The sequence below is a fragment of the Schistocerca piceifrons genome, chromosome 4 (genome assembly GCF_021461385.2).
Source record: "Schistocerca piceifrons isolate TAMUIC-IGC-003096 chromosome 4, iqSchPice1.1, whole genome shotgun sequence".
Lineage (NCBI taxonomy): Eukaryota > Metazoa > Arthropoda > Insecta > Orthoptera > Acrididae > Schistocerca > Schistocerca piceifrons.
In genome coordinates, this window is record NC_060141.1 from 576,833,823 (window position 1) to 576,856,640 (window position 22,818).

Consider the following 22,818-nt stretch of genomic DNA (forward strand, 5'->3'; position numbering starts at 1 on the left):
TGAATCACATTCTCTGCCAGGTTTTCAGTACTTCTCATCGTACTCTGAAATGAGGAATGTCTTACCCACTATCCTTTCCACTCCTTCCACAGTGGTATTCTTGCTACCCACCGAACCTACACAATATTCTCATCCATCCCTACACAAATCCTCTTCCCAACCTCTTGTCCCACCGCTCATATCCCTGTAATAGACCTAGATGCAAGACCTGTCCCACACCTCGTCCCACCACCATCTACTCCAGAATGCCATAAGCATCACCTATCACATAAAAGGCAAGGTTACCTTTGAAACCAGTCATGTGAACTACAAGCCAAGTGGCAACCACTCTGCTGCATTCTACGTGGGCATGACAACCGACAAGCTGTCTGTCCCCATGAATGGCCACCGACAAACTATGGCCATGAGACAGCTGGACCTCCCAGTTGCTGAGCATGCCATCCAACATGACGTTCTTCACATCAATGACTGCTTCAAGCCTGTGCCATCTGAATCCTTCCCACCAACACCAGCTTTTCCAAACTGTGGAGGTAGGAAATCTCCCTGCAACAAGTCCTACATTCCTGTAACCCTCTTGGCCTAAACCTTCATTAGTCATTGTCATTAGCCATCAAGCCCCTTTCCTGTTACCATTCAAGCGCTACATAGCCCTCTATTCCACCAACACACCCTCAGTCTTTTTACTCCTCTCCTTTTTGGCTAACCCCACGCTCTGCCTAACCTACTGACTGCACCTGGCTGCCCTACCCTCTCTCCACCTCATCCCTGTACGCTCCCACAAACAGCACTTCACTTTACCAGCCCCCTCCCTTGCTATCCATCCAACTCCCTGCCCCGGCTTCCTCCTTACCTCCACCACACGGATGCCTCTCCCATCCTGTGCTGCTGCTTGCAGTGTAGCCTGAGCAGCCACAGACTCATGTGTGTGTGACTCAGTATCTCCACTGTATGGTGAGTACCAACTATTGTTTTCATAATAGTGTTACATTCCATTCTCGATTTTCCATTATCAGTATATACAGATACAAAAATTTTGTCAAGAAGTTTCATTAACAAATTCAAATATAAAGAAGGAATTTTCTAAAATTCTTCCACTTTGCACATATAACTTTGTTTTCCTTGACATCTTGAAGCAAAAAGAAAGAAAAAAATGAGGTCATGCAAAGGTGAGAGATATTTTTTCATGGTACTTCTTGTCAAGTTCATAAAAACATGCACTGCGTCTATGTAATGATGGGACATCCACCTTACATATAACATTGGAGAAGGGGACTCAAACAGCAACATTCTTACTGGGATATGAAAGGACTTGTTGTTCAGAGATAGGCATGTAGTTAATCTCATTATCTTTATCTTTATATTCATATTCATGTGATGCCTGGGAAATGTGTCCCATGTACCACTTTTAATCATATTTGAAAGCTACATACTGCCTAACTTGCAGCTGCTCCCACAAAGCATTTTCATGTGCATCCATAGCAACAGTACTCCCATTTGCATCTGTTGGAAGTCTCTTCATTAGAAAGGAGTTAGTAGCAGAGACTAGAAATGTATGGTATGATCGTGTTCCTGGAACTGTCCTCAATGTACTGTACCTGCTTTCCAAGAAAGCTTCATATGATTTGAACTGTGAAGAAACAAAGTTAATCTGAAATAGTTGTGTACAAAATACACCACAAAATACAGTGCGTTAATATGTTCTTTGTTTCTTTGCAGGAGCTCAAATTGTATGAAAATTTCTTAAAACACAGGTACAGTACGATGAGAACAGTTCAAGAACATGATCAAATCATGCATTTCTAGTCACTGCTGCTAATACCTTTCTACTGAAGAGACTTACAATAGATGAAAATGGGAGCACTGTTGCTGTGGAAGCTCACGAAAATGCTTTGTGGGAACAGCTGCACGTCGGGCATAATGTGGCTTTCAAGTATGATGAAATCTGGTACATAGGAGACATTTCCCAGGCATCACATGAATTTAAAGATGTTGAGATTAACTGCATGCCTACTGCTGGATCACAACTTGACAATTAGTGCTATGAAAAAATCATATCTCTCATCTTTAAATGAACTCATTTCGTTTTTGCATCAAAATGTCAAGAAAAACAAAGTTATATGCAAGCTGGAAGAGTTTTAAAAATACAATTCCCTTCTATATATTTGAAATTGTTAATGATACTATTCTTTGTAGAATTTTTGAATCTGTATGTAGCAGTATATATTTCATAACTTATTGAAGTCTCTCATTACAGCTTGCATCTTTTCTTATGTTTCACTGAAGTCCCTACTTAATTTACAGAAGCAGAAGGAGGATTCATTACCTCATTTGCACTCCTAAGCTGTCTCTTGTAATTTCTTACACTGAAAAGACAGTTAACAGTGAAATATAACATACAAATTGGAAAAAAAAGACTGCTAACTGTATTCAACTCTCACCTGCTTCCAATTCTGACCTACAGGTCAACTAAGAATACTTTGGAAATCATTTTCAATGGATTTTACATGGTTTTCAATTAGCAGTGTCCTATAGTGTTGAAGATGGGCTGCAAGTGTCAGTGACATTTTCATTTTATTCTGTGCCAATGAAGAAAGTTAGTTGGGATAGCCTTGTTTACACCTAAGATTGCTACCAGATATGTAAACATTTCAGCAAAAAATCAAGTTAAGGTTCAACTGTCTATGTATCCCCTACCCCTCACCCTCTAAGAACTCTGAAATTAATCAAATTTGACATTCTTTTGTGATGGATTCATCTTTAAGTGAAGGTAGGAACTACTAATTGTAATGCTAAATTCTTTTAATTGTTATTTATATTTAATACTAGGACAGATGAGTTACTGCACAGGATGAAGTCTCTACTGTTCCCCTGTGTGAAGTTATGACTTTTAAAAAATTACAAATTTGAAGCATAGAATGTAAAAAGTGTGTTTTTCAACATTCTTCATAAAAATTCGAGTGTTGTATCCTACTTTTTATACATTATATCAATGCAGTGGTGCACATACTAGATGAATAAAACAATTTAGGTTTGTAGGTTAACTCATTACTGAGTAGTAGGTCTCTGAAAATAGGTAGATTAGTGCCTGACTAATGACCGGGTACACACCCTTTAGTATCCAAAACCAAAATTTATCAAAAATGGTTAGAGTTAGTTTTACTATTGAAACATGTAGGTATGATTAAATTCTGAAATGGTTACCTTAGAATCCACCACAATATTTGGAATTTTACATGGAATGACGCCACTCACTATGGCTTTCATAAAGGCTCCTCCACATATGAAGGTGTAGAGTGCCTCACAGATAAATCCTTGGCAGAGATAAGCAATAAAAATTATCCTACCAATATATTTTGTGGAAGCAAAATTTTGTGGTAAGAAAGGTGTATTAGACAGGTGAAATACCTCTGGGCTTCAAGAAGAATATAATAATTCCAATCCCAAAGAAAGCAGGTGTTGACAGATGTGAAAATTACCAAACTATCAGTTTAATAAGCCTTGGTTGCAAAATACTAACACGAATTCTTTACAAATAAATGGAAAAAGTGGTAGAAGCTGACCCCAGGGAAGATCAGTTCAGATTCTGTAGAAATTTTGGAACACGCGAGGCAATACTGACCCTACGACTTATCTTAGACAATAAATTAAGGAAAGGCAAAGCTACGTTTCTAGCATTTGTAGACTTGGAGAATGCTCTTGACAATGTTGACTGGAATACTCTATTTCAAATTCTGGAGGTGGAACATGTAAAACACAGGGAGTGAAAAGATATTTACAGTTTATTCAGAAACTAGAAGGCAGTTATAAGAGTCAAGGTATGAAAGGGAAGCAGGGGTTGGGGAAGGGAGTGAGACAGGGTTGTAGCCTATCCCCGATGTTATTCAATATGTATATTGAAATAGGAATTAAAATCCATGGAGAAGATATAAAAACATTGAGGTTTGCCGATGATGTCAGAGACAGGAAAGGACCTGGAAGAGCAGCTGAACAGAATGGACAGTATCTTGAAAGGAAGATAAAAGATGAAAAGCAACAAAAGCAAAATCAGGATAATGGAATTCACATTAAATCAGGTTATGCTAAGGGGATTAGATTAAGAAATGAGACACTTAAAGCAGTAAATAAGTTTTGCTATTTGGGGAGCAAAATAACTGATGATAGTCAAAGTAAAGAGGATATAAAATGTAGATTGGCCATAGCAAGGAAAGCTTTTCCGAAGAAGAGAAGCTTGTTAACATCGAGTATATATTTGAGTGTCAGGAAGTCTTTTCTGAAAGTATTTGTATGGATTGTATCCATGTATGGAAGTGAAACATAGGTGATGAACAGTGTAGACCAGAAGAGAATAGAAGCTTTCGAAATGTTATGCTACAGAAGAATGCTGAAGATTAGATGGGTAGATCACATAACTAATGAGGAGGTACTGAATAGAACTGGGGAGAAGAGGAATTTGTGGCACAACATGACTAGAAGAAGGAATTGATTGGTAGGACACATTCTGAGGCATCAACGGATCACCAATTTAATATTGGAGGGAAGCTTGGAGGCTAAAAATCATAGAGGGAGACTAAGAGATGAAGACACTAAGCAGATTCAGAAGGATGTAGGTTGCAGCAGTTATTTGGAGATGATGAGGCCTGCACAGGATAGAGTAGCATAGAGAGTTGCACGAGACCAGTCTCTGGACTGAAGGCCAAAACAACAATAACAGCAACAACAACGTATTTTGTGACTTTTCCAAAGACTTTGTTACTGTGGACCATAGACTGTACTCAAAAAGATGTTATGGCATTAACTGCATCCATCATCCACAGATGGAGTGTCGCCACAAAAACAAGAAACAGTGTATCGCATTGACACACTGTCACAGGAATGAAACTAACATCAGAATGGGAAGACATTGGGGGTCAAGCCACTACAAGAATTGGTCCTGGATCTCCTTTTGTCCTCGGCCTACATTAATGATCTTTGAAGGACTTTTAGGATGGTTTGGAACAGTAATGCTTGCTGATGATGCACGAAAATTAATGCCAAAAATAAACCTTACTAGACACAGTTCACATAATAAGTAAAAAGGATATAACTTGTTCTCACCACATTTTAAATCTTAACCTAATAAGGACTCATGATGCACAATTGCAAGGAAACAAATGTGAAAAATAAAAAAAAGGCTCAGCCAACATTTCGTAGCTGAAACTGAGTAAAGCCACAGCTCCCATTCAACCACGTATAAATCCAGAACAAAAGGAACCTGCTGGCAGTTAAAGTAGACATTAATGGTAACACACACTAAACAAAATGCTGCATGTAAAATTCCTTGTGGTTCAATTTGATGGCAAGCAAAATGGAGTCAACACAGAGATAAACTAATGAAGAAGAGTAACTCTGCATGTTTTGCTCTTATAACTCTGTCATTAAGTTGAGCTAAAGATAAAGATGTTTGCTTATTTTCACTTCCTGTTGATTTATAGAATTATCATAAACAGCCAATGCATCTAAAGTGAATGAAGTACTTAATCAGCAGAAGCAGCAGTAGAAATATTGTGTTATGTAGATTACCACACATCTTGATATGGTCTCTTTAAATGGATCACTGAGTTCTTACATTCACTTGCAAACCTATTTAGTCCTTAAAGATGTTTGTTGCCGATAATACAAATAAGTGTTGACTAAAGTGTGATTTGCACAACCACAAAGCAAGTCCTTGGTGGAATTTGAATATTGGAAGGTGTAATGACAACAACTCACTGAATGATTCAGACACTGAGTCATTGATCAGCCCATAAACAAGACTGAGAATGTTGTTGTGGAATCCTTCTTCACAGTTACACACTACAGCTCTGGTAAAACATCAGAATGATGGGAACATTTTCAGTCTTGTTTATGTGCCCCTCAATGACTCAGTACCTCAAATACTTGGTTTGTTATTGTCATCTTGTCAGTTATTTACATAACACCAAGAGATATGGAACCCCTACCAATTCAAAAGACAATTAAAATTTTGCATCATTAGTCACTATTTCTACAAATCTGCTAATCTGTATCCAAGGATCAAAAAGACAATTAAAATTTTGCATCATTAGTCACTATTTCTACAAATCTGCTAATCTGTATCCAAGGATCAAAAAGTTCTATCAAGCCCATGGGAAATAGCAGTATTCATTGTAAGGCTGCATGATGAATAACACTGTATTGGAAGTAGGCTTTTGTTGTAATGAACACAGGTAGGCCTAACTATTTTCTTTGAAAAATACTAAATATATTCATGCATATGTTACCGACAGTATATAAACATAGCTACCAATAAAACTGGGGAAGCAGCACATTTTTTAAGGTTCCAACTTATTAGATTAAACTTGGCTAACTTAAGAATAAGTAGTAGGGTTATGCAATACAGTTTATTGTTAATGCAGTACACAGCTTAAATTTCTTAAAAGGTTGTTGTGTTGTTTTTTGATGTATATATGAACTCATTTCTCATTCCTAAAGGTGATCCTCCTCCATTATATCTACATAACATCTTCACATAAAAATACCTATGCTGATAATTGACAAACATGTATGTTCATACTATAGGCCCAACGCAATGCAACCTAGCAAAACCATTTATAAATTACCATCTTCTCAGATGGGACAATGAAATCTAATGTTGTGTTTTTCCAAACTGCATTTTATATATTTTATATTTAGCATGAGTGAAACTGAAATTTTTTGACATGGATATTAAAAATAAAAGTTTATAACATCAATCAACTCATTCTGCAACAATGTTACATAATTATTTGTGTAACGGCATGTGTGTTAAAACGTATTCGTCATTGTTCGTTTCTAGCTGTCTTCTATTTAAGAAAGATGACTAGGTTGATTGCTTTGCTTAAGTGAAAATCTGTGTTATTAACTTTCGCTATTATTTTCCATTGCATTCAGAGTGGATATAAATTTTCATTTCAGAGATTCAGTGAAAAACAAACGAACAAAACCAGTTCTGTACCAAGGTTGATCATATTTCTATCGGAATTCAAAGGTTATTGAGGAATCATGAAATGTAGTGTAGGTAAGGTCTGAAATTTTTCAAACAAATTTTTCCTAAAATACACAAAACGAGTCGATACTCTATTACAATTACACTAACCTTTTTAAATTGTCAATTTCAAATATTTCTGACTCTTGAGCGGGAAAAAAAGTGAGGTAAACAAGTATATACTGCTAACCTATCAGAATTATGTCTCAACACTCTTATCACTTCCTTCAAAATATACAAACAACTATATGTCGATAGCTTTATCGTGTGGCGTCCGCACGACGAGCTAAGATCGAAAGAAATAATCGCAGTAGATCGAAAGTGTTAGGTCGAAATGTAACCAGAAATGATATCTTACTATCGATTGCTTTATTTATACGATAAAGTCGAGTTCTTCAAACGTCAACGGCAGCGTTGTGACCGTTTTGTTTGACGCTATTGTATAGTATTTGTTGGTGTTCCGCGTATTTGAGTGCCTATTCGAAGTATATGCTGATGAGTTACAGTGAGTCCCACATACAATTATATAACCGTTAATTGTTTCAGTCCGACCTGATCTTATATATCAGTTGGTTGTTGAAGTATTTAATCTGTCTCTTAGTCCCGGGTGCCTAATTACACGCATTTTCTAATTTGTTGTTACAAGTGCGGATCATTATTTTATATTTTTCCTTCATTGATACCGGAACCGTATATTGGTAGAAAAATGTAGCCAAATTCTTGAGTTGAGTTTATCATTTGGAAAGAAAACCATCATGATAACTGGAAAACTTGCCCACTGCAAGACAAATCGTGACAGTTAAAATTATAATTCTTTTGGGTTATTGATCAACAGTGACAGCTGCTATAGATAACATTTTCACTGAGGAATCAGAATAATGTCCGCTAATCTCAAATGGATGTGAGATTCGACTTACAAGTAGCAGATACTGTTAGTTGATTTTGATTTAAGGAAAGTACCTTGGGTTTCTCCAAGAAATAAATACACAGTATTCGCAGAGAGAACGTTGAATATGTCCCTGAAGGCCCATTTGACTGATCTTTTACCAACTTATTTCATGGACTACATGGGATCTAACTGGAGGAATGTATTATTAAAGGACTAGGGGACAGGAGCACCTACAGTCTGTTGTTATGATAACATTTTACTTGCATTCAGTACGAAATTATCAGCGTGCAACTATATATGGAAAGTGTTGTTGATTTTAGAATGGGAGAACTTCAGAATGTGGCAGTGACAGTGTTCTTGATAATTGGGAACATGGAAGTCAAATCTGTTTTTGTCCATGTTTTAATGTGCTAGTGGCATGTAATTTATAAGCCAGACATAACATTATTATGTATAATACGGGAACTCCAATTATTCTCTAATGTTCAGAACATAATCAGCTCCTGCAAAGGGTGGTGTGATTGATGCAGCATGTGGACAGATCTTTGTAAAGGTTAGGACTGAATGACATAAAAAATAACATTTCACATTCCTTGTCCTTTACTTATTGATCCTCATCTTTTACATTTTGATGCCCACTGTTCATAGCTTTAAACTTGTATGTGTACACAAAATTGTGAAGTTTTAAGCAAACTTGTATTTTTAACTGAATTCCATTAGTCTCAGGAGTTTTTGCATTTAGCATATGTTAAAATTCAGGAGTAAGAACACGTTTTTTTCCCAAAAAAAAAAAAGTTCCTGCCCTGAGATACAGGCCTCAAAAGATGACATGCATATACCAATTTGAAGATGTGAAGTTGGGAAAAAATTTTAAAATGCTGTATCTCTTCAACAGTTCTAGATATTTTGTTAGGGTTTTTTTTTATTTGGAAGATAATTACTTTATGATTACAAAGAAATCCTCCATTTGGGCTTATCTGTCAAAGTTCATTTATTATAGCATTCTGATTTTTTTTATAATTTATGGAATTTTTTTTCTTCAGAAATGCCAACTCATAATTTTTTTTCTGTTGACTAGCACCATGTAGTTCTACATTTAGGTTTTATAAACAATTGAAATTTTTGCCATACATAAAACATGTTTTATTATCACATAACAGGCTCATAAAAATCAAAACATAGCCTTATTTCAGATAATTTTTGTTTTGAAAGATGAGTAAGAGACTCATTTTTCAAGCATTTTAAATGATTCCAAAATGTATGTGAAAGAACCAAAGATTTCAAGGTTTCAGTATCTACAACTTCTGTGCACTCAGTTTTGTACTGAAATTAGCCATCAATGAACTAAAAATGTGTTCCACTGCTTCGGTATCTTCCTTTGGTGTTGAATGATGCCTTCGTGTTGAAACAATTGGAACTGGAGCACTTACAATCTTTAAAACATTGTGAACAGGAAGTGAGCACTGATGGTGTTGTTGCTGTCCTTCAGCTGGAAACCTATATCCAGTGGTTGGTCCATGTGGTAGCATAAAGTTCACTACAGTTTCCTTTAACTCATAACTGGTGTCTATAATATCTGCATTCTGCCGGTCACAACATCCCCCTTCTCAGGTTGTGAGTCTGAATAATATCCTGCTGTTTCTGAGGTGTTGGCCAAACAAACGAAATTTCTTCTTTCTTGCTCTTTAAAGTAACTATGAGTTCGCCCTTCACTTTGAGTCCAAAAATGTGTCTTCTGAATTCCTTTCACAGGAGTAGTTTGTTTGGACCGGTCTTCTTTCTTCTGCTCACAGAATTCTTCGATTACCTATTTGGACAAAAGAGTGAGGGCTGGATGTGTAACATTTCACAACTCTTGTAAAATCCTCAGCATTCTGAATCGCAGCTGTATTTTGTCTGGAAAGATTATGTTTTGTAACATGGTGCTTTAGCAGGTCTCCTACACAATCACAAGGCCCCTTCCCGTGACCCACTGTATACCCAGCCAGTAGGCACAAGTGACTTACTTAGTTCAAACAGCTGGTAATGATTTTTGAAATGACTAGGAACACCCTTAGAAATAATGATGATCTTCTCTGCCCCTGTTTGCAGTTGAAGAATTTTGCGCATTTCTAGCAATGCATGTGCTGGGTCATGTCCTGTGTCATCACTTATAACTGCAACACTTGTGGTCTTGTTTTGAAAATATGGTACTCCAGTAAAAACTGAAACCTGTCCATTACTCCAATGATACCCTTGTACTTCTTGTGGGAGAGTTACAGACCAATTCTCAGCAAAATCAGAGTGAAGCACTAGAAATAGTTGTTCAGCCTGTACACACCCTTTCATTTTTCCAATGTGTTGTTGTTGCAATTTTTGCAAATGCTGTTGTGTTACTGCTTTCACTGACCTTTTACCAAGTTCATCAATGAAACTGTCAGAGATAAGTTTTCTTAATTAGTGTATTTCTCTCCCATGTCACATATGTAATTTCTGCAAAGTTATCTGCTACATAAAAAAAGATTCAAAAGGTGACAGTGAAAGAACTTTGACAGATATGTCCAAATAGAGGATACCATTTTAATCATAAAGCAATTATCTTTCAAATAAAAAAACTCTAACAAAATATGTAGAACAGTTACAGAGATACAGCATTTTAAAATTTTTTCCAAAATTTGCATCTTCAAAATGGTGTTCAGTGTGTCATCTGTGGAGGCCTGTATCTCAGGACAAGAATTTTTTCGGGGAAAACAAAATAATTACATGTTTCATACTTACTCCTGAATTTTAACATATGCTAAATTCAATAGCATCTGAGACTCGCCTTAAATGATAAGGATTATGTCTAACAGGCTAAAATTCACCAAAAATGTTATGACTATACAAAATTATCTACTGTAAAAGTTGTTACCCCTTTCACACTCCATCCTGTAGTTGCCCAGCAGCACTGCGTGAGGCTTTGTGGAAGTTATTTGTGCTACGGAAATTGAAGGCGAGTCAGTATCACTTGAAAATCCTATGTAAACTACAAATATCCAGTAAATTTTGGATTTCCTTCATTTTTCTATTTTACACTGACTCTCCTTGGCTTTACACAAGATTTATGGATTGCATCCAGTTGATACTGGCTTCTTGCCACAGTATTTTAGTTGCAACCAGGCAGCCACCTTCAGCTGAGTTTTACAACTGGATATTATTGATGTACATTACTATTTTGGTATAAAGAAATGAAATGAAGTGGTGTCACATGCACATAGTTATTAGCTGAATAACTGCCCAGTCAAATTTAGTAATATCTGTGAAATTTTGCTTCATCTGTGGTACACAAATGCATTTAACTGTGTTATTGCATGCCATTTCGGAGAGTCAACATTCAGTGGTTCAGCTGATAAAAATAAATGTTAGTGTGTGTAATATTTTAACTTTCTGAAGAAAATAAAGAGATGATCAGCTCCCATGTGTTACCCAGTTGAAAGCTACCATCCTGATTGATAAGGACTTCCGCATATTGTATTTCAACAGTCCGTAAAAATCAGATCCTAGAATACTTGCATGCTGCCCTTGTGAACTGTTCAGTGTAGTCCTTGCTATAGTCACAAAGTATTCTGTTGGCTCCACTTCCCCACACACTCACACTGTCCGTAACTGAGTGTGGGCATTCACAGGTTTTTATGGATGACTGGAGAACTATTTTTAAATAATGATTTTTATGAGGCTGCATAATTTAGGTAAAGTGTTGCCAGCATATGGAAGGGGTGCCCTACACGTGAACAGCTCTTTATCTTATAACTGGCAATAAAGTTGTGCAGATTTGGTGCAAAGGATATACAGTATTCTTGAATATAGACTGTAGGAATTTCAACTCCTTTGGAAGACTATTCCTATTGGACACAACATGTGCCCAGTGCACCAGCCTGTAGTTTGTGAAGGGTGGCGGTAGCCAGACGCAAGCAAATACACACTTGTACTTCAAAAGAAGGTGGTCATGCAGCCAAGAGCTACGTGCATGCTGTGTTATGCCAATTTACAGTATTAACATAGAGATGTTCCACAGTAATCTCCAGTTGTAAATTTCACCTGAAGGGAACTATCTGGTTGTCAGCTGAAATATAAAGGCAAGAAGATGACATTACAAACTGCAATCCCAAAATCTCACAGAGTATTCGTTACATTGGGAAAACTTCCAAAAACCACACTCCTTGCTTTATATAGACCCTCTGACTACCAAATTTTGCCAGTGACAGATGAAATGCAATATAAATTCACTGTGGTCATTATTTGACAGCTGGTTTAAAGTAGGCATACCATTCTCACTGCTAAATGATATTTGATTTAGATACTAACAGTTTACCTACTGTAGCTAACCACTAGACTAAAGTTGTTCTTTACTGCAGCTTGCCCATGTGACAAGGATGGATGCTCATGACATGCCACCAGCATTGACCCTCTGAAGATGTCAGTAGCCTACCACACACCTCTTCATCTGTAGCACTAGAGTGATCTGACAGTGCTCCAGTGATGGAAAATTCTGGATGTCGTTCATATTAACCCTGAATGCTGTTGACACTTGGTGGAACTTGCGAGGCTAGGCAGACATTCCTTTATTTATATTAAGACTTGAAGTTAATTTATGACTAATTAATTGTAATAGTTGGTGGTATCCGTTTTTAGGATATGAATTTTAATTGTAATTTCTGCAACAAAGTAATGTCATATACTAGTACACCACAATTTTAAACATTACCTCTCGCATTAGATGAAGAATATTTTGTTCTTAAATCTAGCATCCACGCAACTTTTTGTTTGGTAAGCAGGTGTTTGCTTTTTTTTTGGGGGGGGGGGGGGGGGGTTGGGAATGGGGAAGAAGTCATTATTTATTGTAGTTAATTTTGATGACCTTTTTCCTCAAGTAATTGGTACAGAAGCTTATTGCTTAAAAGAATAGCATTGTGTATCTTTTACAAATTGTGTGATAAAAGGGAGGCATAAGTTTGTAGGGCACGTGTCTTAGGTAATTCATGTATGCTTTCTCACCATTTTAAATCTGTTATTAGCTTTATTAGTTAGCCAGAAAACTTAAAATTCTCGATAGTTCCATCCTGTTTAACACATTTAGTCCAAATAAATGACGTTCCTTAGGTTCTGACTCTTCATATTTGTGGATTTTCATGAAAAAAGAATTTGCATTAACACAGACTTTCTTAGCGAATGCAATGCTGACGCTACCACTGTAGACCAAATCCATATTTGTTTTAATGTCAGAATAAATATTACTTGTTGTAACTCTGATGAGCTGGAATTTGACAAAGTATGCTATTTTTGGAATTCTCTCTGAACATCAGGTTTGTTGTACAATAACTTTCATCACTGTTCATTGATATTTCTAAACTCAGTTAAATGTTCAGAGTCTGTGCTTTCCTGCTAAGCGCCTGAGAATCAGTATATTCCGTACGTAGCTTCATATTAGTATTCCATTACAGTTAATTGCACAGTTTAAATCAATTATTCAGTGTGCATGGGTTATGCTAACAGCAGTTACTGTGTCATGGAATAAATCACTGCAAAGCCCCAATAAAACTGATTGGAATATTTAAAAACAAAAGAGACTACTAAACTAAAAAAAGCTGATACAGAAATGTACATACAATAAATAATATGTCACAATACAAGACTCTAAGCTACTGCGAGGAACTCATTTAGAGAATGAAAACTGTGTGCCCCAAGGAGTCTTTCAACGTAGAATTGAAAATCTTGGATTTATCAGTCACATCTGTCAGCTCGGCTAGAAGCCTATAAAAATTAAACCTGGAGAGTGGTGCACAACTTTCTATACTGTAGTTAGAGAAGTGTTATCCAAGAACGTATCATTTTTCTGGCTATCGTCCATTGAAAGAATGTGACAATACCTTTTGCTTGACTCCATATTATTAACAAATGCCATGAGGGACTATACACACAGGGGTTGCAGAGTTAGAATTGTGAGACACTTGAACAGCAGCTTGTACAAAGTTCATGAACTGTCATAGCAGATCATTCACACTACTCTTTTCTGGACTAAGAATATTCTTTGTGAAAACACAGACTTGCCCCAATACTTGATACCTTAGGCTCTAACAAAGTGAAAGTATACAGCGAACCAAGCCTTTGAATGTCAGAGCTGGTGGCTGTGGAGATTATTCTTACTGTAAGCACAACATTTAATTGTTGCACAGTTTCTGGATGCTTCCAAGAGGGCTTTCATCTGGAATCTGTCCTAAGAATTTAAAGTGTTCAACTTCACTGATTATTTGATTATCTTGAGACAATAAAATTTCACTGCTCTGTGTTGAAAACTGTATGCACTGTGGTTTAGTGCAGTTAATCATCAGATGTTTAAGCTGATGTTATTCACTGTTCTGTTTGCTGTATCATTCACATTACATTTCATGTCTGTCACAATAACAATTGTATCACCTGCAAATAAAATGTTGCAGCTGTGTCTAATCAGTGACATCTTTACTTGTCTGGATTGGTCTGATGGCTACAGCATTATTAGTTTCTCTGTGTACACACAATCAGAAATGTGTCACCTGCAGTCCGCAGCTCGTGGTCGTGCGGTAGCGTTCTCGCTTCCCACTCCCGGGTTCAACTCCTGGCGGGGTCAGGGATTTTCTCTGCCTCGTGATGACTGGGTGTTGTGTGATGTCCTTAGGTTAGTTAGGTTTAAGTAGTTCTAAGTTCTAGGGGACTGATGACCATAGATGTTAAGTCCCATAGTGCTCAGAGCCATTTGAACAATTTGTTGTCATCTGCAAATAAAATGTCGCGGCTGTGTCTAATCTGTGACATCTTTACTTGTCTAGATTGGTCTGATGGCTATAGCGTTATTAGTTTCTCTGTGAACAGGGTGCACTGTTGTCCTGCAGCTGTATATTCAGTTAATGAAGGGCCACCCCCACTTGTTGATATGTACTTTATTTAAGGATGTTTTCATGTGAAAGTGAGCCTGAGATTATTTTTTAAAATTTTATTTTTAATAAAATTTATATCATGGTTTCCTGAATCTACAAAAGTTAAATTTTGCATTTAGCCCCCATCTGTGACAAAAAACATGAAAAAGTTTACTGTGTAACTCAGCAGTTCTGTCAATTTTGGGTTGGGGTGAGGAAACCTGGTAAGCACATCTAGTGATCCATAAGGCAGTGTTTAATATGTAAATGATATAAAATAATTATGTACCTCCCGTGATAGTTTTTTTGGGTTGTTACCAAAATCTAAACAATATAACACTTCTTGTCATTCTTAAGTTACATTCATTGGCATAACTAGTGCCTTGATGGTTTACACTACTGTTGACTTATTATTTATTTAGAATATGAGAAAAACAATGTCAGCAGAGTACACGAGACAAGTTGCAGAAAAATCCCACGAAATAAAACACCCATAAAGAAAAAGAAAGAGAACAGGACAGAAAAAGATGGATCGATATGAAGATTCATTTATGAAAAATTTTTAATTGGATGTCGTAAGAATGAAGCTGAAAGAAAAATAAAGTAGAGGCTTGAACTAAAATTTGTACTAACTGAAGATGAGTTGAAGACCTGTTTTTCCCAGATAGGTCCATATGAAAGTGTTCAATCCCTTAGCAAAACTGTTTCTCAGATAAAGAAAGTGCTTCCTTCCAACCTTAAAAAAAATCAGCAGTCATAAAAAAGTCTTCTATGGGAAAGACTACCTACAAAAGGTAGCAAGCAGATTTTCTTAGGTTACAAGAAAACTTCAGCCTTAAACTTACAGGTGGCAATCTGCACAAAGTACAAAACTTTTTCACAAGTGGTAAAATCAGTATCCATTTACCTGATGTGAAGGAAATTGGGCCTATTGTAGGACCAAGAAGTGGGAAAAGAGTTAGCTTGCAGAAATGTTACATACATATCACAGTAAAGGAAGCTTTTTTTTCCATTTTTTAAGCAAGAATACCCAGAAAATGAAATCAAGTTTTGCGACTTACACACAGTGTGCGTTTCTCTCATCTATACAGATTCTGGGGTGAGTGATGAACAACAATATTTCATATACCCACAGTGACATAATTGTGAAGAATTTACAGGGTCAAAGCAAGCTGTCAAAAAGACCTTGGCAAGGACATTTATTTTGTTGCACTTTCAAGCCTCAAGAAAGAAACTGGGCAAATAAAAGTCTGCTGTGATTGCTCAGATGGCTCTTGAAGATAATTGAGAAATACAGAGTATGTGTATGAGATCTGTACTGGACGTGGTGAAGGTGATCAAAGTTAATGAGAAGGATGTATGCTACATAGTATGTGAACAAGTTCTTGCTCTACTCCCAAGTCCAGATGTCAAACATGTTAGAAATACCTTGTATTACGAATTTCCAGGAAATATGGGTATTTTTGAAACTGAATGGGTAGTAACCCATGTAGTTTTTTAAGTGTAGATTTTTAAATTTAAATAATTAGGTACTCAGATATTTAAAGTAATACTGTATTGAAAGACTACCTACACTACACTTGTCCGTTATCTTTTAGAATACTGCTGCATGGTGTGGGATCCTTACCAAATAGGACTGACGGAGTACGACACTTAAATGTAATTTGCAGAGTATCCATGTAGATGTAGATCTTATTTATAGGCAACACAAACTTCCCTACCAGGTTATTTAAATAGGAAATGAGGTCTAAATATGTTAACTAGTGATTCTGCTGTAAATTAATGCAGTAAAATTAAACAATGGAAAATACAGGATGGAATCTAACAATATTGTGAAAAGGAAAGTTGCTACTCACCATGTAGCGGAGATGCTGAGTCACATATAAGCACAGCAAAAAGACTGTCACAAATAGCAGCTTTCAGCCAGTAAGGCCTTTTTCAGAATTAGACAGCAAACACACACACACACACACACACACACACACACACACACACACACAACTCATTTAAAATTAATTTTAACTCTCCCACTCATTTTTTACATTATGATGTGGTATGACACGCAGAAAACTTTTATTTCAATTGACTCTGGCCGCAGAAGCCTATGCAGTTATAATGAGCCGACAAATAAAATTTAAACATGTATGTGGTAAGTACAGAAAGAATATGTATCTTACATTTTGCAGTTTTGAGGCACTGGCGGATCTAAAAGTTAAAGGTCCAATGATATCGGGGGGGGGGGGGGGGGGGCAAAAAAAGGAGGGGGTGCCATGATTATAAAAACTGTTCCCATGTATTAAAATGTTGACATGCTTTAAAAGGAGCTTTATTCTGGCATGTTTGAAATTTCAGATTGAATGCTTTACTATAAAAAGCTAAAAGTAATTTCTAGATTTAAGTAAAGTATAAAATAGTCACAGTAGGTGGTGCATCCAGTCAGGTGTAAAGTCGGTGCAAAGTCACATCTTCTAGCATGAGTGAACAAAAGAAACTGCCGTTTGTTAGTGTGCACTGCTGATTGAACATCCCTGGATTTTTGCAGGAGAGTGTAAATTTATATTCACATTGTGAATCTCCTTAAAATATCCCTTCAAATTGGTGTCATATACAAATTTACTACCCTGACTGTAAGATAAATGGGAAGGAATTTTAAAATGTGATACTAGGAGCACACACTATTTAAAAGAAGAAGAAGAAAAAAAAGTAAGGAGTAAATCCACCTCCCCAGCTCACCTCACACAAAATATTCATAGGGTGCCCAGTAATGAAAATAACCTTGTAATTCTTCATACAATGAAGAAAAGATACTTTACAGAAATATATGAAGAAATTGAAATTTCCACCTACCTGAAACAGATCCAGGAAAAAGACACTAAATGTGCTGTGCACATTAAAAAATACCAGCTTCTTGGAAATATGCCACCCTGTTATTGACAATTTCCTTTACTCTCCAACTTTATAACTGCATCTAGATGTTAGTATACATGTCCACTGCTACTGTATTAGATTTTTATTAAACAAAAAATTTACTTATAATTTTCACTGTTAAAGTATGCAGTTTTAAATTTCAAACATGCCAGAATATAATTCCTTTTAAAGCTAAAGCATGCCAGTACTTCTAATATATCAAATTGTACAGCATGTTATAATTGTGACATGCCCATTTTTCTTACTATATTGCTGGGCACATAACTTTCAAATCCATCAGCCTTTTACTTTTTTATTACATGACATTGCTTCAAAACAGCACAAAGCAAGATAGGTATTATTTCTGGTCTTACATTGTACATATGTAAGCTCCATTTTCCATCTCTTATTATGTAAAATATTTGTACATCCATCATATTATGTATTAACAATAGCAGTTCAGATCCACTTGAAAATGGCCTGGATGTGAAGACCTAAACTGCTCATTGACTGAAATAAATGTACATTTGAGCAACTGAAGCAGCTATTCATTAATATGCTACAACGTTTTCACCGCTGCTGAAAACGATTACTGCACAATATTCCATTTCATCAATAGGCTGCTCTATTGTGTCTTGGCTTCTCTGGCAACATGCTACGGTACTCTGGCATAGGTATTTCTTTGTGTATTATGTCTGCAGTCATGCACCTGTAAAAAAAATTAAATGGCTTATCATTGATACTGGTATATATTAAGGAAAATGGGGGACTCTGAACAGAGCCCTGTGGCCCCCAGTTAACTGCATTCAAGTGAGATTGATATCTGTTCCATGTGTATTGACACTAGAGACCAACCTTCTATTTCCTATTTTTTATCTATGAAATGAACTTATTGTCTGGCTTTTCACATAATTCCATACTGTTCCAGCTTATGCAGTGATATAGTGTGATTCACAAAATTCAGTGCATTTGTTTAGTCAGAGAAGATAGTGTCTTCATCTTACCATTTAGCACTGACGGTGCCCTGTATGGAAAAGATTAATTTTTTTCCTTTGTTGATGCTCCTTTCCTGAAACCAAACTGCCTGTCAGCCAACAAATTATACCTACTGAGTGTGTTGTTTTTCTCTTAATGTCACCATATCAGACACCAGTGGTAGCAAGGGTACTGGCTTGCACTTTTCTACATTATCTCTTACACTTTTTTATTAGATGGTTCTACTTATGAAGATATATTATATATATGATCACATATACCACATTTAGTGCATGAAAAGTAACAGTTATAAAGGCACTGGAGCATGTGGCTTGTGGTTTGTTCTTGTCCACAATCACAGGACGTATCTTCTGTTATGAAGCCCCATCTCTTCAGGTTGTCTCTGGATCGTCCAACTCCTGATCGTAATCTGTTTAAAGATTTTCACACCCGCCTTTTCAGGACCACAGTTGACCATCATATCGATGAATATAGAAGGTATATCATCACCAAAAGAAGAACTGTTACAAGAGCTGTGCAGACAAAAATAACAGTGTAGTAGTAGTAGTAGTAGTAGTAGTGGTGTTATGTATTAGCATGACAGACCAATTGTCTGTATGAGAATTACTTTATACAAACCAGCAGCCTACTGACAACATGGTTGTCCCCCCTTCAAACTTCACAAGCAACACAGCAGTTGTGAGAGTAGAACATGAACTTGTTACTTTTTTTAGCTGTGTGCCTTCCTGAGACTATTGCTTCTTTTTGCCATTCCATATTTACCATACCTTGAAATTTATACTTGATTATAGAAAAATAGAATTCTTGTAACACAATTTTGAATGCATGATGAACAACATGAGAGGAAATTGTTTTAGTGCCCATTAAAGCATAAAGTAATACAACAAAGTAAATGTTAGATTTATATACCTTTTACTAAAATAACCATACATGACTGTGTAATTGACAAATAGCTATCAAAGGACATTTTGACAAAAAGTGATTTTTAGCAAACGCAAGGAAACACTAAGAAATGTTTTCGTACTGTGCCTCTCATTGGACCACAAACTAAGCATTCAGTCTGTACATTATATAATGTACCCTCAGATTATTGCATGACGTATATTAACTTAAGTGGAATGGTGGTTGTTACTCTGGATGTTCTACAGGACTAAGAGAAAAAGCTTGATGGGAAGAAGGGGTTTGACAGGACATACCCTGAGGCATCAAAGAATCAAAAATTTGGTAATGGACAGTCATGCTATAGTAAACAGGCAGTAGTTATGCAGAGATGAAGAGGCCTGCACAGGTTAAACTGTGTGAAGAGCTGCACCAATCCAGTCTTTGAACTGAAGACCACACCAACAAACAAGAAAAACCTTAAATGATCATACATTATGCCCAGTGAACTGAATTGCCACTTGCAGGTCCAGTTAAATATTCTCAGATTAAAGATAAAAATGTAATTATCAACTTCATTCCTGGGGAAGTTTTTCATGGGGAACTTTGTGAAAGACAATTAATATGCCATATCGAGCTGATTTCAGTAATGTACGTAATTCTTTGATTTCGTCATCTCGTTTGCTAAGGCATTTTATATTAATAATATATATAAGTAGCATTAATTTTATCGTGGCATATTCTAATACCTGGTTTGTTTTAGCAGCATGGTACACAAGAAATCGGAGTACAGGCTACAGTTCCATGTCTTGCCCAATGACCTGAGGAAGCAAATATGGCAAGAAAATCTCAGATTCAGGTAATGAAAATAGTACTCCCAAAAGTTACACTATATATAAATCTTATTTTACAAATGCAGCAATTTTAGTACTGTTGTAAAACAAAATCATTTATAAAATTTTCTCTCTCTCTCTCTCTCTCTCTCTCTCTCTCTCTCTCTCTGTCTGACAAAGCACACAGAAGGGGAGAAACAAACTAACTTCATTGGTTGAGAGGATAAGTGACGTTACTCCAGTGATTACAAAATAAAGTCAATGTTTCAAAGCATTTGGTAGTATGAGCTCACTTATCAGTATGATGTTGCATTCCCCACTGACGTCTGAAACCTGGACTGATTTGTTTGGGAAGAGAGTCGTTAAGCCATCATATCCTCTCCGGAGACAAGCTGGTCCACAACTGTGTTCCTTTATAGCCTGCACACTGGCATCGGGATGAAGTTGGCATCTGAGCTGGCGCCGCATGTGTTCTATGACCTACAGGTCTGGGGAACTTGTTCACCATGGAAATACCTCAACAGATACAGGTAGTTCGTAGAGATATGTGTGAAATGTGGGTGAGATTTATCCTGCCAAAAGAGGTATCACCTACTGTTGCATGAGAGGTAACATATGGAGGCACAGGATGCCCATGACATATCATCGTGGTGTCATAGTTCCCTCAATCTCTACCAGACGTGACCTGAAGTCATATGCGATGGTTCCCCACGCCTGCTTATCCTTACAAAAATGATAATAAATGTTGATAGGTCACTGATAACAGTCACAAGATGTTAGTTGAATTTCTTTATGTCATTTTGTGTTTCGTACAGAGCCCATCACTGTCAGAGCAAAATACAAAGGTGATGAACAAAAATTGAGATGCAAACAATGTCACACATAAAAATCCACAGTGATGAGATAGTAGCAGCAAGGCATCACCATCAGTACACAAACTTTGGAGACTAACAGTGAGGCCTCTTTCAACCTCTGTCAATGGTCACTCAAAACCCGATGCTATTCACGCCCTTTGTATACACTACCAGGCCTGGTAACACCACTGAACGTGGACAACACATACACATACTTCAAGGTGGAGTTAAATAATGTTGCCCACAACACCTGCCACTATCTGTATTACTTACAACACAGGTAGGCCTTATCACCTACAGACATGCCTTCCCAGCAGTCCTCTAGCATAGACACAATGTATGCCATCTTGAGTATGGAGCTAAAACACTAGTGCAGACAAAACATTCTCAGATTCCTGGCACATTCTCATGTATGCTTTCAATATATGTCACTCACAACTCATTCATTTATTTAAGAAAAAAAAAATTACACGGTCAAGTTGTGAATTACGAAATGTGCCAGGATAGGGAGTGAATAATTTCATGACTGTTTGCAACATACCTGTCATGGAAATGATCATAATTGTCTTGGTGAGCAGAAATCTACTGTACAACATTCTGAGACTTATTGGTCTCTGCGTATATGTAGTGATTGTCAGCTCTCAATATATGTCAGGAGCCAATGTAGAGCTGTCTGTGCGAAAAACATGTGGTGTACCTAGGTGAATACCTGCGAGTGTTGACGTTTATACGCAAATCTTATTTACAGTGATCAAGAATGCCACTTTCAAAGGGAACTGCAGGCATTTGAAGTGGAAAGGCAAGTTTGTTGGGATGACAGGAATTCATGGTATCAACATTGTTTCTCATTTGGCTGTGCTAGTGATGATGATGGCCTACATGATGCAACTCCGTGAAGCATAACCTGGTGCCATTACACAATCTTGCTGCATTCAGGGTACACATTAGTATGACAGGCACACCCACCTTCAGTTCCAACTTGTGGGACAGTGCTCCCAACAGCTCTAATGAACTTAGTAGCTCCACAGGACATGTAGTAGCATTGTCTCTTGTCATCACTGTATTGACTGGCGTGTAAGTGTTCACCTCACCAGGTACCTAATCAATAATTTTTTTACCGGTGCTACCCACAGATTCGTTCTTGGGCACAAGTGTTGCTGTTTCACATAACCACTCTTTGTTTCTCGTGTTTCTGTAAGCATAGAGAAATCTCGTTTATTAGGCTATCTTCCAAGCTTACAACATTGCAGAAGCAATTTCAAAACTTATCAGACCTTCCACACTCATTGCCATGCAGCCCTCGCCAACCTCAAAGAGGTATTGAACAAAGAGCTCAGACTCTGTCACTGTAGAGTTGGACTCTTACATTAGTTGTGAGGTGCATTTTTTTTTCTTTTTATTACATTTGCCCACAGAGGCAAAGATTGAGATGCACAATGATCTCATCTGCTGCATTGCCTCGCCTGATGACCAGCAGCGTCTGTCAGAAATAGCTTGTGAGCAAGACACTCAATCCACCCGTCAACATGCA

General features: G+C 37.0%; 2 protein-coding genes across 7 annotated transcripts in view; one reads left to right on the forward strand and one right to left on the reverse strand.

Annotated features, from left to right (window-relative positions):
• Positions 1–7,283, reverse strand: part of LOC124796306 (protein FAM50 homolog) — a 125,120-nt gene extending 117,837 nt beyond the window's left edge. For both annotated transcript variants that reach the window (XR_007016742.1, XM_047260432.1), the window contains exon 1: positions 7,133–7,283. The gene's annotated coding sequence lies outside the window, so the exon portion shown is untranslated. The remainder of the gene's footprint in view (positions 1–7,132) is intronic.
• Positions 7,284–7,405: 122 nt separating this feature from the next.
• The window catches only part of LOC124795100, a 145,859-nt gene continuing 130,446 nt past the window's right edge, over positions 7,406–22,818 (forward strand). For 3 of the 5 annotated variants that reach the window (XM_047258934.1, XM_047258939.1, XM_047258938.1), the window contains exons 1-3: positions 7,415–7,526; positions 12,284–12,478; positions 20,367–20,459. In XM_047258934.1, the coding sequence (XP_047114890.1) occupies positions 12,444–12,478; positions 20,367–20,459 (128 nt within the window). In that variant the 5' untranslated portion in view covers positions 7,415–7,526; positions 12,284–12,443. Of the gene's footprint in view, positions 7,527–12,283; positions 12,479–20,363; positions 20,460–22,818 lie in introns of all 5 variants that reach the window. The other 2 variants (XM_047258937.1, XM_047258935.1) reach the window with 2 other exon arrangements.